The 14322-nt window shown below is 46.1% G+C and overlaps 1 protein-coding gene across 1 annotated transcript in view; it reads left to right on the plus strand.

Annotated features, from left to right (window-relative positions):
* The window catches only part of NMT2 (N-myristoyltransferase 2), a 53169-nt gene that overhangs the window by 14695 nt on the left and 24152 nt on the right, over positions 1 to 14322 (plus strand). The window contains exon 2 of the mRNA XM_088478668.1: positions 6472 to 6607. Within this exon, the coding sequence (XP_088334794.1) occupies positions 6472 to 6607 (136 nt within the window). The remainder of the gene's footprint in view (positions 1 to 6471; positions 6608 to 14322) is intronic.

Below are 14322 nucleotides of genomic sequence, written 5' to 3' on the forward strand. Positions count from 1 at the left end.
GGTGTGAAAAGTCTTTTGTAAAAAAAAACGGGGATAACTTTTGTTTTACATGGCGAAAAAAAAGTGCAGAATTGGGGTTTAGGGGTGCAGGCTTTTAAAAAAAAAAATACCCTGCACCCCTGGGAATGACCAATAAAGAAGATCTGTGTAAAAAAAAAAAAAATCGGTACACCCCCCAGCCGACCCCCCCCCCCCCCCCCCCCCCCATGTTGAATTTTGGTGTCTTAAAAAAAATAATAATAAATTAGGGAACTCAGTTCAAATATATAAAAATAGATTCCAGAGGGGTTCCCTTAAATGCGACAGGTGTTTTTAATCATTGCCGGAGTATCGGCAAGTGCATTTTTGCATAATTTTTAATTAATTTTAGGGGACTTAAAAATATGCTTACCCCCATTTTCATGTACCCCAAATTTGAAAGGAGTAGTTGTTTTTACAAAAAAAAACTAAGTGCTATTTTTCACCACTTCTACCTAGCCGCAAATATGCACCTGCCGCGTGTATTAGAAACCCCAACTTCCTTCAGCAGGTAAAAATGGGGGTACCCATAGTGAGTCCCCCCATGTCTACACATCTTTAGGGGGATCCTTGTTGGAATATTTCCTGGTAATTCCCGTTTTTGGCGATTCGTTTCCACGTTTCCCGTTTTCTTTGGTTTCTAATTGAATACGGGGATAAAGCGGGCACGCGCCCGATACTTTATCCCTGGAAAATTTGCGATGTTGGAGCGAAAAGTCCAGAATGGTCTTTTCGCTCCAAATTGAATCCCCCCCCCCCTCCCCTCCCAAAGTGTAAAAACTATTATAAAAATGATTATTAGATGCACAAAAAATGCCATTCTCTGGTATAATGACCATCGGCACTATAATCCTTGTCTATAATATACATATATCACCCTCAAAATCATTTTTAGCCTCACTTGGGAGGAGGCAAAGATATGTTTTTATGCAGCATTTTTATATCTGTCTTATACATGTTTTTACACTATATGAGACTGAGTGTATAGCATAATAAAGGAGACCTGTTTAATGTGGTATTTTATTTATGTCTAATTGTTTTTACAGCATGAGCTACGGTAGTATGTAATAAGAGACGCTGTCACAACTTTCTACATTAACGATAAGTTTTTCTTGTGTCTCTAATTTGAAGTGAAGGGAGACATCATAGGGTATCTGGTGCAGGCAGCCTTTGGGCACAATTCGGGTTACTGTTTCTTTAAGGTTATTCTGTTTTGTGTTTTGTTTTTTTATTATGAGATAAACTTTCCTAGTGTTAGCAATTCAGTGAAGTAAGAGTGTGTTTGTGCTGTTGGCTTGTGCAGGGCTGAACATACAGTGATAACCAATGACAGAGTAGCTGCTGCATTGACAGCAGAGGGGTAGACACATGACCCATTTATTGCTGTATTATTTACAGTTCTAGATCACGTGACCATTTATTTCCTCCTGCTCCCAGAGCTCAAACTCCCTATAATTATGGCTGTTAACGGACAATCTCCTTGTTTGTCTTCTGTGCTGTGAACTCGAGTTGACATATTGATGTAATGAAATGATATAAATTACATTTCATACATGCCTTTGGCACTGTGCGTTGCTATGACCGAGTCCTGTGTGTGCTGTCCACAAGCTGCCAGTGTCTTGCAGGAATTCTGATGCTCTGATTTACAAAAAAACATTATTATTTGCTAAGTCAACTCTGAGCTGTTGGGGGGGGGGGGGGTGGCGAATGTAGTTAAATTACCGGTGTCCGGAATGTCGGCTGACGGAATCCCCGACGCTGGAAGCCCGATCTGGTACTAAATATAGATGTCTAAATCCTGACGGCTATCTTTAGCCAGACGGCGAAATCCCGACGGCCGGCACCCTGAACGAAGGCATGCGGGGAATCGTAGCATGTAGCTGCGGAGATTGGGGAGGGGTTAGGTTTAGGTACCCCCCTGTGGAGGGTTAGGGTTAGGCATGGGGGGGACGGGATTAGGGATGGGCACCTCCGGGGGGAGGTTAGGCACCCCTCCCCCCCGGAGGGTTGGGTTTGGGGTGCAGGGGAGGGGGGGTTAGGTTTAGGCACCCCCCAGGAGGTCTTAGGGTTAGGCACCACTAAGGGAGGGTTTAGGGGGGGAAGAGGGGAGGTTTAGGGTATTTACCTGCCCCGGTCGGGATCTTTCATGAAAAATCTTGTCTCCTCCCCCCCCCCCCCCCCATACATTCACAGATTGTCATTGTCTACTGAGTGATATCTCAAAAGTAATTTAACTAAATAGCTGGACTTAATTGAGCGCACAGGAAGAGGAAGGAAGTGAGCTGCACCTCTGTGTGAAAATAAAGACCTAAAAATAAAAACTGGTATACCCCTACATTGTAACCAGCATTAGTGATATCAGTCTAGTGCTGGTTACTCCAAAATTAGCAGTCGCTCATGTAATGAAGACTGAAACCGACCAAAGCTAAATTCCATATCACCTTGGGAACCCCTGATGATATAAGAGTATATAAGTCAGGACACTTCCGGTTCATTCATTAGGCAGCTCCGCTGAGTGAAGTTACCTGTGTTTTGGTCCTTAGAACACAAGAAGATTCTTCACGATCGCAGAATCAAAGTAAATATAATTGAAATATTGCAAAGGATGGTTGTGTTGGAGAGTGTTTATTAAATAAAAAAACTTGTCTGTGTATTTTTTTTTTTCCCTATTTTTCCCCGGCACACTACGGGTGCCAACGTTTGTAGTTTTCCAATTGTCAGCAAGCCTTGGCAGAATGTTTTGGGCACCAGATGCTTGTACTTGTAGTGTACGCTGCCTGGCGCATCAATACCAGCATACGCTGCCTGGCGCATCAATACCCAGCAATGCCCCACCCCGGTCCCCTGATTAGCCCGCTGCCTGGCGGTTCGCAGAACTGGAATGTCGATCGATGCTAAAGCTTTAATGGCAATCCTTAAAGCCTGGAAAGAGGGTCAGACATCCTTAGATTCCAGAAGTCATCAGGACTACTCTCCTGTATCTCATTAATCAGCACCGTACGGGACAAGGAATATCACCACTGTAATATCACCTCCTGTGTCCAGCAGCTCCTATTGTGACTCTCTTTCTTTTCCTTCTCTTATCCTGCACAATGTCCCTATAGCTATACTGCTGTACCCGGCACGATTCTAAATGACATTCATTTTGCAAAATTCACGGACATATTGGAGCGTGAATTAAATGAACACAATGTATCCTGGGTAGAGGAGACGGTGCAAGGTCATTTCCTGCCTGCTCATGTCCCCAGCCTTTTATTTCATTTTTGTTTGATTTCTCCAGGATGAAAAGAAAATAATAATTAAAAAACAATGGGACAGGAGGTCTCCCCTACATCGTAACCAGCACCAGTGCTTTCAGCATAATGCTGGATAAACAATGGGGGACTAGGACTTTACCAGCCAGGGCAGGTGAAAATGTACCTGCGATGATTCCAATCAGACCTAGGCTAGTTGGTACCAGGTTTGAATTCCATAGAGCACAGGTTCCCAAACTTTGTCCGCATTGCAAACTAACAGTCTAGGTTTTAAGGATATCCATGCTTGACTACAGGTGACTTAATTAGTACCGCTGTCAATTTTATTTAACCATATGTGCTCAACCATGGATATCTTAACACCTGAACTGTTGGGTTGCCTTAAGGACTGTGGACCATATTCAATTAGTCGCCATAAGTCAGTTTCTGCGGAAAAGTATCGCGAGTGATGTCATTTCGCCATGCGAAAAGTTTCCTCCGTATTCAATTCCAAATTGTTTTCGCCAGGTTTAGGAAACACAATGCAATGGGACCTGCGAAAAAAGATTCGCCTATGAATAGGTGTCGAAAAAAAGAGCAGAATTGGGGTTTTGGGGTGCAAAGCTGCGGAAACCACCCTGCACCCTTGGGACAGTTCCCCAAAGGTAATCTGCTTAAAAAAAAGTTTAATAAAGTATTAAGATCACCCCCAAAATTTTATTTATTTTGGGGGGGGGGGGGGGGTGAAAAAGTTTTAAGCTGGGGGACAAACTTAAAAACTAGCGAAATAGACTCCAGGGGGTCCCCAAGTATGCCCCAGGTGTTTTAAAGTTTTCAGGTGCTTGCGGCAGGTGGATTTTTTATGATTTTTAAAAGTTCACTTTAGTAACTTAATAATATGCTAGCCCCCATTTTCATGTACCCCAATTTTGCTGGGACTACTTATTTTGAACAAAAAAAACCTTGTAAATGCTACTCTTCACCACTTCTGCAAAGACGCCAAATAGAAGTTATTGAGAGCATATAAGTACCCCAAATACCTTCAGCAGGGCAATTCGGGGGTATCTATAGTGATCCCCAATGTCAGACCATCTTTTGGGGGGTGTCGGGCTCATTTCCCCAAATCTGACAGTACTTTTCGCATATTACAGTTTTGCCGATTTCTAATTGAATACGGCGGAAAGCGGGCATGCGCGCGATACTTTTCCGCATTGAAAACCAGCCAAGTGGTCGAAAAGTACGGGACTTTTCGCCTGGAATTGAATATGGCCCTGCGTTTGGTAACCTCTGTCCTAGAGGGATCAGTTCCACACCAAAAACACATGCGCACCTGACATGCAGATTCCTCCTGGCACCTGTAGTGTGCCAGGGAAAAATGTCACAAAATACATAGACAATAGTTTGCTATAATAAAAAAACAACAATGTAATAATGTAGAGGAAATGACCATTATTTTATGTTTGCACAAAGTGGCTCTTGCTGCTTTTCTTCCTCTCTGCTTATGCTGCCCAGATTCGATAATCTGTCAGTGTATGGAGAGACCAGATTTTTCAGTAACGACCCCTAGACAGGGATTTTATCGCTCATATAGGATGAAAAATTGCTCAAAGTATGGAGTTCACTTGAAGACCTTTGAATCACTCAGACAATCGTTCCTTTTGTCTTATCTGATAACAAATCTGTAGTGTATGGCCATCTTAGCATGGTCCTTACTGCATTTGACAGTTCAAGTAACCACTATGTGGCAAAACACTTTAGGTTCTATTTGTATGAATAATGCTATATTTATTCTTCCTTTATAAGTATTAAGAGCTGAATGCATGTTTTGTTTAGGATTTGATCTAGTTTCTACTGTGGTGCTACTAATCCTGCTCACAGAGCTTGCCATTCAGTAGAGATGCCATTGTTTGCCTTCCCTGCCATGTAATTCCCTTCTCCTTCTACAATTCTTCTGTCAATTTTAGTGAGGTGTGATCATACTGTCACTATTGTTTGGTAGTGTGTGGTTTAGTAGAAAGTGGTGTTTTTATGTTGTTTGGGATGGGGCCAGGTCTGAAACGGATCTGAAATATAACTGAGAGCAGGCTAAGAGGTAATGGACGCAAGGCTTAAGTGTGCACAGAAGGATAACATTATAGTATGTCTAGCCTATGAAGTCGCCTGTGCTAGGCACCATTCAGCATACGGCATTGTTGAAGCGACAGGTCTGACTTGTGCATACCACTCTGCACATGCTAGGCATTGATTGGCTTCTGTATAAAGTTCAGAGGCACACTGCATTTAGTAACATTTACTGATATAGTGCCAGCAAATTCTGTTCTGCATTTGTCCTCAAAGTATACTGAATTCAAAAGGACTTGTATTCTATAAGGTACCTGAAATGCAGCATAGGGGTGCCGGCCTGGGATGCAGTCAGGAAGCCGAAGGTCGAAATGCCGACCGCCGGCTTCCCGACTGTGCAATCCTGACAGGGAACTAATGATGGGCATCGAAATCCCGACGCCTATCATCCCTACGCCGGGAGCCCGACGCCCAGCATAGCGAACGAAGGTAAGCCGGGTGGCGGGCGCGGACAGCCACGGGGGGAGGAGGGTTAGGTTAGGGTCTCCTGGGGGGATTTAGGGTTAGGCCCCCCCCGGGAGACTTAGGTTTAGGCTGCGGGGAAGGGGGGGGGGGGTTAGGTTTAGGCACCCCTAAGGGAGGGTTAGGGGGTTAAGTGGGTTGGTAATAGTGAAAAAACTTACCTGTCGGGATTTTCTGTTGCCGGTCTTCCGGCGTCGGGATTTCATACCGATCCTGCCGGCCCATACCAAGCTATAACGTGTACTTTTTTTACTGCAGGTTAGCTAGTGATTGATGCAGCTAATATCTTTTTTCATTTTGACCCTCAGAGGCTGGAATGGATTGAGTGAGCAGGTCCTGTACACCAGGAAGTATGGTTGCATCCTGATTTTAGGCCTAGGCACTGCACAATACAGTCCCCAGCATCCGATTCCTTTAGTCTCCACATTGGCTTTCCATATTCTCTCAGTGAACCGTCAGGTTGGAAAATGGGGGAGGGCAGATGCGACACTGGCTGGCGGCCCCCGGTGGAGCCTCTATTAGTAAAATAAATAGATTAGAATGAGAGATTTTACCTTTTCAGTGACCACGCTGTACTGTGACTTTATACTGCGATTTGCTTATATTAATGAGACCTTTTCTGTCCCCTCTCTATCAGAAGCCCATGCGGGGATCTTGGAGCTAAAAAGAAAAAGAAGAAACAGAAGCGGAAAAAAGAAAAGCCAAATTCTGGCGGCGCCAAGTCGGACTCTGCATCTGATTCTCAAGAAATCCGAACACAGCACCCTTCAAAAGTAAGTTGGGTGGGACCATCCGAGCACTAGGGAAGCCTGAGGCACAGCTCATTTTCTCTGCCTACCAGGCGGACCAAGTGTATTAGCCATAAGTCGGTACAGCACGTTTATAAGCTGCCAAAAAAAAAAGCCAATGAGCATGGCTTCTTCATTAGTAAAGTGCTCCCAACAGACTGCCCAGTGCACGTCACATTTCACGCCCTTCTTCCTGACCTTGGGAACAACCCAGTTAAAGGGCTGCACATTTCCAGGTTTGTAGATGTCTCTACAAACCCCAATGATATTCCACTTTAGTACAACCCTATTCATTTAATTTGTATTCTAAAATGCTCCTCAGCATAGATTATGTATTCAGTTAATCGTGAGAGTGAGGGGACACCAGGGTACTCTATTACTTGTCACTTAAGAGTTTTTATTACACAGGTTGATAAGCGCCTACAAATTAGATTTATTATTTTTTTTCCTTCAAAGTGCAACTAAGGTGTAAAATCCATCCCAGTTAATGCATAGGTTGAGAGGGGATGGGTACAGGATGTCGGCACACACATGACTGGCAGTCAAAATTCCGACACCAGAATCCCGACTGGTTTGCAATACCAACATCCGTAGGTACGTGTTCTAACCCTAAACCTCCCTCCCCCCCCGCAGCCTAATCCTAACCCTCACGTCGGGATGCCAACTACATCCCGGTTAAGGGGTGGTTTGCGCTAACATTTAATAACATGGAAAAGACTGTCATCTTGCTGGAAAGAGAAATTTGTTTGCTGCTTTCAAACTCTGCCTGAATCCAGGGATACAATCACTTTCCATGTGTACGTTTAGTTAGGTACTAGTCCTAATCATGTGTGTGCATCTACATCTACCCTATAGTAGGTGCCACAGACCCGAACCCTTACCTTCAACTCCGCCTAGCCCTCCGCTCCGTCCACACTCCCTCGCTGAACTTTTCCTAGGTGAGACCGCCCGTCAAAGCCCCGGTTATGGGTTGTAATAAGTGTAGATGCGATTGACACGTGCTTGCATACGCTGAGCAGAGAGGCACTGGACCAGCTCCAATATTTATACAGCACTGTTTAGGCAAAGAAGGGTGTTGTCAGTTTGTAGACTACTGATTTTTACTTCTTCTTTATCAAAGTATTGTTTCCCAGTGACAGCTGCAGCACAGTTATAATGTCATGTAAACAAGGTGCAGTTATACTAATTGTTTTACACTCCGAGCTCCATGCAACTGGCCTGACAATGTGGAGGGAGAGATAAGCAGCTGGAACCATCTCTCACTTGTAGAGAGAGCTATACAGTGAATATATCACACACCATTGTATTATTAGAGCTGCCTGCGGAAATGGAAAACTAATAGTTAGTGCAGTAAATGCACAATGTGCTGCTGTTTTTTTTCGGATGAATGTTACGTTAAGTACAGGGAGTCTACTTTGAATATGTTGAGATCTAATATTGTCTTCAAATCTAATTTCTATACATAGGTGTATAGATCTCTCATTTAAGTCCTATGATTGGCACTGTAGCCGCTTATACACTGTCGCTTGTACTGTAGGTCTTCTGGTCCTCATTTACATGGCTGCCGTCCGTGGCGCAGAATGTGTTTAGTGAAAGACAGAAAAGTGTTATGTACCTTTGCTCTGAATTATTTATTTTCGGCTGTTCCTAGCAGCTGCTTTACACAGGGTCACTGGGGACGAGAAAAGCAAACAGTTCCTTTGTAAAGAGAATACTGCTTTGTATTATGCAGGTATCCTATATTGTTCTAAATAGACCCAATCGATAATTAGGTGTTTTACCCCATCAGGGCAATTGTACAGCTATATATGGAAAAAAATAATTGCTTCAGTAAAATATCTGTAATTCCACTTAAAAGGTGGCTAACTTTTATGTTCTCAATGGTGTGAAAACCTCTTTCTATCTATATATATCTATATCTATATCTATATATATATATATATATATATAAATCAGCATACAGGCGTCACTCGTAGGACTTGTAAATAATCAGGAAAGATATACAACCTATTTAGGTCATTTTAATAGCGTACCGTATATATAAAATCCGGGATGGTAAGAGAACCTACAATTCAGAGGCATGGACACACTGAAGAAGCCTGGTTTAGTTTACCACCCTGGACTATATAAACCACATCTCAGGGTGCGGCCTGCGATTCCCTAATACAAGGGCTGTATAACAAATGCCCCTTCTATATATCGGAGAGCGTATGCTTTTTACCGGGGTACGTTACAATCCTACTACAGCAGTTCTTCATACTGGACGTATGCCGGGTACACACTAGACAATATCTTGTCCGATCCAGCTGGATCGGACGAGATATCAGGTACATCGTCTAGTGTCGCTGATGATGTGACGATGCACGCTCCCGCGCGTCATCAGCAACATCGTGCTATTGACTGCATGCAAGTCTGATGGGCGACATTGTTAGCAAGGGCCATGCTGCCGAATGCAGCATGGCCCCCGCCGTTGTCAGTGTTTGCGCACTTGCCGAAGCCACCGCCTGCCGGGTGCCGTCACTAACGAGGTCGGTACACACTAGACATCATGTAGTGTGTCCCGACCTTTAGTTGTGGATTTGGAACCGGTCTGTTGAAGAGAGTATCCGGATGGAAGATCGACAGAAAATAGGTCTACATCATATGGTCGACAGGCAATTGGTCTACATGGTCAAACGCTCAACAGGGACAAATGGTCGACATGTTAATAATGTCGACACAAAAAAAATGGTTGACACGTGTTTTTGGAACATCTTTAAGGTTAGAGGTTAGCGTTAGGCACTTGATAGAGGTTTAGGCTATCGGAGGGGATGGTTAGAGTTAGGCACTAGGGGGAGGGCTAGGTTTAGACACTAGGGGGAGGGTTAGGCACTAAGGGGTTAGGATTAGGGCAGTGGTTCCCAAACTTTTTCGAATCACGGCGCCCTAGAGTATCAGCATTTTTTTCCACGGCACCACTAATCCAAAAGTTTGTTATTGAGAAATTCAGCAATAAAATGAAATGAAGTATATTGTGCTAATATGTCACCCTTAGGGTCATTTATGTGGTGGGTGACAGGGCTGCACTTCGTTTTGTCCACATATATTTTGATTGGCAGCCACCAGCACTGGTTTTGCCTACCACACTGACTAAATATCATTTTATTTGCTACTGGACCACCATCCTGAGGCATCCCTGCAAGTGTCCTGAGGCATCCCTGCAAGTGTCCTGAGGCATCCCTGCAAGTGTCCTGAGGCATCCCTGCAAGTGTCCTGAGGCATCCCTGCAAGTGTCCTGAGGCACCCCTGCAAGTGTCCTGAGGCACCCCATTTGGGAACCACTGGAGGGTTAAATTATAAACAAAATAAAACAAAATGTCAACCATGTTTTTTGTTTGTTGACCCTTTGAACCTGTCAACCTTTTAACCCAGTCAACCTTCTGCACTGTTGACCATTTGCCAATCTGCATTTTGTCTGTGTTGACCTTTTGCCTGTCTACCATTTAATGTCGACCTAGACTGTCAATCTAGACATTGTCTATCTATTACACCACACCCATGGTAGAGAACCATTCGCTAACATCAACTCGCCCGATCACAGTGCGCACACCTTGCCTCGCAGTCTGTCCATCAGCAAGTGACCTACCCACCAGCATCATCCTCTGTGCCCTGAGCACCCACTCACATTCACACCCCTGGCAAGGCCTCCACCTCCTGCCTGTATCAGAGCGTCAGGCATCACATCCCCACCCCTGGCAAGGCCTTCACCTCCTGCCTGTATAACAGCATCAGACCTCACATCCCTACCCCTGGCAAGGCCTTCACCTCCTGCCTGTACAAGAGCGTCAGGCCTCACATCCCCACCCCTGGCAAGGCCTTCACCTCCTGCCTGTATCAGAGCGTCAGGCCTCTGGCATAGCACGTTAGCTAGCTTCCTACTCCCCAATGCCTCCCTGTAACACCCTGAAGATACTTCTACTATCTGATGTCCTCCTCCTCATCCCTCTGTTAACTCTTCTGCTGTAATTCTCCTGCCCCTCCTCCCTCTGTGCTGTGGGGTCTGGTCTGATCATTGAAGTGCAGTAACACCTCTGCTGTCTGTGTGTAACCCCTTCCGTTCCTCTCCAACCTCTGTCTTATTCTCTATGCTTTCTGCTATTCCTCTGCTGTGCTTTCTACTGCTGCTACCCCTCATATTGTTTTGCTCTGCTGTCTGCTCTTCTCCTTGTATTAACCCCATGTGCTCTGCTGTCTGGTTTCCACCTTGTATTAACCCCATGTGCTCTGCTGTCTGGTTTCCACCTTGTATTAACACCATGTGCTCTGCTTTTTGCTCTTTTCCTTGTATTAACCCCGTGTGCTCTGCTGTCTGCTCTTCTCCTTGTATTAACCCCGTGTGCTCTGCTGTCTGGTTTCCTCCTTGTATTTAACCCCATGTGCTCTGCTGTCTGCTTGGTAGCTAGGCTACGCGCAGCATGACTGACAGTGTCTTATTTAGCAATGTAACTGCTTGCCAATTGGGTCTGTACAATGTCATTACCTGGCAGTGTTATACACATACAACAATTAAAATGTATCCACAAACCTTTAAATACTGTACAAGTAAATAGAGATGAATAATATGAAAGTGTACTGTCAGTATTCTTCATGTAATCATTAACAAGTTTCACAACTATGCCCCTGATTCTGAGTTGCACACAATTCCAATTGCAGATGGATCAGGCGATTTTTAGCAAAATGCACATAAGCCCCGATGCGTCTTGGTCGCTTCTTACTTGCGGCTGGATGAGTATTCATGGGTGGAGAAGGAGCTTTGGCACGTATAATAAATTTGCTGTGGGCCATGTACAAAGGGTATATGCCGCTGGTCTCAATCCCGACATTGGAATCTCGGCAAGGGATTTAAGATAGTCGTCAAAATACTGATGCCTATTTTAATCCCGACTACGGAACGCTGAGGACGCCAGCCTAAACGAAGGTAAGTCTGGGGTGCCCTTAGCGTTAGCCGCGGGGAGGGAGGGTTAGGATTAGGGAGTCTAGCGGGGTTAGGTTTGGGAGGGGGGGGGATTAAGGTTAGGCACCCCTAGGGTGGAGGGTTAGAGTTAGGCACCCCCACGGAGAGATTAGGGCAAGGCACCCCCCCCGGGAGGGTTAGGTTTAGGGAGCGGTAAGAGGGGTTAGGGTTAGGCACCCTCGTGGGAGGATAGACAGGCACTAGGGGGGAGGTTAGAGTTAGGCACCCCTAAGGGAGGGTTAGGGTACTTACCTGCCCCAGTCGGGATCTTCATCCTGTCGGGCATCCACTGTTGGAATTTTAACTGGCGGCTAAGCATTGGTATTTCGAACCCATTCTGTACAGAGAGTTACATCCTATTCTTAGCTGTGCGTATGTAGAGTCATATTTCCTGCACCAAGGGCTGGTGCAAACGCTGATGATAGTGATTACGGCTGCTGCCACAAGCCGCGGGCTGGGGGGTGCATATGCTGCCGCCACGAGCGGTGTCCTGGGGGGGTGCATATTTTGCCGCCACAAACGGAGGACTGAGGGGGGGGTGCATATGCTGCCGCCATGAGCGGAGGGCTGGGGGGTGCATATTCTGCCGCCATGAGCGGAGGGCTGGGGGGGTGCATATTCTGCCGCCACGAGCGGAGGGCTGGGGGGTGCATATGCTGCCGCAATGAGCGGAGGGCTGGGGGGGTGCATATGCTGCCGCAATGAGCGGAGGGCTGGGGGGGTGCATATGCTGCCGCAATGAGCGGAGGGCTGGGGGGTGCATATGCTGCCACCATGAGCGGAGGGCTGGGGGGGTGCATATTCTGCCGCCACGAGCGGAGGGCTGAGGGTGGTGCAGACGCATTGTTGCTTCTGACTAGCAGAATATGTTTGCATGGCACTATGTTGGAATTGTAACCACATTCTGTGCAACCCAGAATTAGTTCCCATATGTGTGTAAATGACCACATCCAGTTATGACTGCCTGACTGCACATCACTGGGAAGAGAGAGCTTATTGTGGGAAGATGTGACATCTAGGATCAGTATATTATACATGGACTGCATTACAGGATTCCACAGAAGAGTTTTCAATAGTTTATTTCTTGGAATCACAGACTATTTTATTTTGTTTGTGTTACTTGTGCCTAGAATGGAGGAAAGTGTATGAACCATAGTTTTATATTCAGCCACTGGTTATATTAATTGCAAATGTGGAGGTGCGTCAGATACCTCTGTGCCCCCTCTGTCATGTTATCGGCCCCTTCTGTACCTGTCTGCGCCTCCTCCAGCTCTGATGTAGGTTGGGTTTATTAAATAAACTGCAGATGGTCATAAGCCCCCACAGAACCCACTTCCTATAACACATTGATATTTGGGCATATTACACCTGAGTGTAAGTATGGTATTTGTAAAGCAGGGGAGCAACCACCGGTGACCCGTGAACAATCAGGTTCCCACATGGTCTATTGTTTTTGGTGGGCTGGAAGGCACAGAAGTGGATAGTGCCGTGGCTCCAGGCCCCCTTCAGAAATGAGAGGGAGTCAGTGTACTACCTTTGTGTTTATTGTACTTGTGTTAGACATCGGGATGCCGGTGTGGGTCTGCGGTGGAACAGCTCTTCGTCCTCCCCTGTACACGCTGAGTAGATGATTTGGGTATTATGAGAACGTACAAGTCTGTCAGTGTTACAGGGTGTGAGCAGAAGTGGGTCTGCCGACTGCTTCAAGGTCATTTTGTTTTTGTGTGTTGTGGAAAAGGGGGGTCTATAACTGAGATCTCAGCATGGGGATGGTTAATAACAGAGGGCCTGATTCAGAGGCTCTCGCTCTGAATCAGGGCGTTTTGTTTGCTTGTTTCGGCCTCCAGGCCGCTCGCAGGGCTGTGGGTGACCACCCACAGCTAGTGCGAGCGACCTGGTGATGGTCGCGATTATCGCGTCCATCGGGCTTGCGTCGAGACCCTGCGGGAGGGTCTCTGCTCCCGCAAGACCGAGTGGACTTCCTCCTCTAATAGAGGGCCGCCCACAAACGGCAGGCGTTCCTGGGGGAACGCTTGTGTTTGTGCGGCCACCCCCCCTCCCTGCCTACAAAAGGGGCGAGCTGTCAATTAACATAGACAGCCGTCCCGTCTTGTAGTGAGCGACGGAGCTGCCTTCGCTCGCTGGCGCTCACGCTTGTGCCCGTCGGAGGAGGTGCATGCGCATTGGGGAAACATCGACCCGCTTGCGAGCGCTGTGCGCTCACAAGTGGGTCTGAATCAGGCCCAGTGTCATGAGGTGCCTGGGGTGTGTTAAAAACAGAAGCACAAGGTATTTCAAACCTGAATTAAACAGGTAAAAATATACTATTTTTTTCTGATAATATATATTTTTTTGGGGGGATGGCCATGAGGGGAGAGAAATCAGATATTTTTGTACTTGTGGGCCTCCCAAGTACAACGTGGCATTAGTGATGGCACTGGTGAAAAAAAATGCATTCTGCCTATTGATAGTCTGCAGTGGTCCAAAGCCCAGCTCCCCACCAGTACACACATCTTACCGAGCCTGGCACGTCATCACTAAATATGGGGGACTGGTACTTGGTGAATTACTATACTACATTCTCATGAATATTGGCTCAGCCCACCAAATCGACACCATCAATGTTTTAGTTTATTTTAATTATGTTTCAAAGATGTAAATTATGTCTAATGGGGCCCATACATGTAGCCGCTATCGGGGCAATGCC

The sequence above is a fragment of the Taudactylus pleione genome, unplaced genomic scaffold, assembly GCF_031769625.1.
Source record: "Taudactylus pleione unplaced genomic scaffold, aTauple2 ptg000216l, whole genome shotgun sequence".
NCBI classification, from domain to species: Eukaryota; Metazoa; Chordata; class Amphibia; order Anura; family Myobatrachidae; genus Taudactylus; species Taudactylus pleione.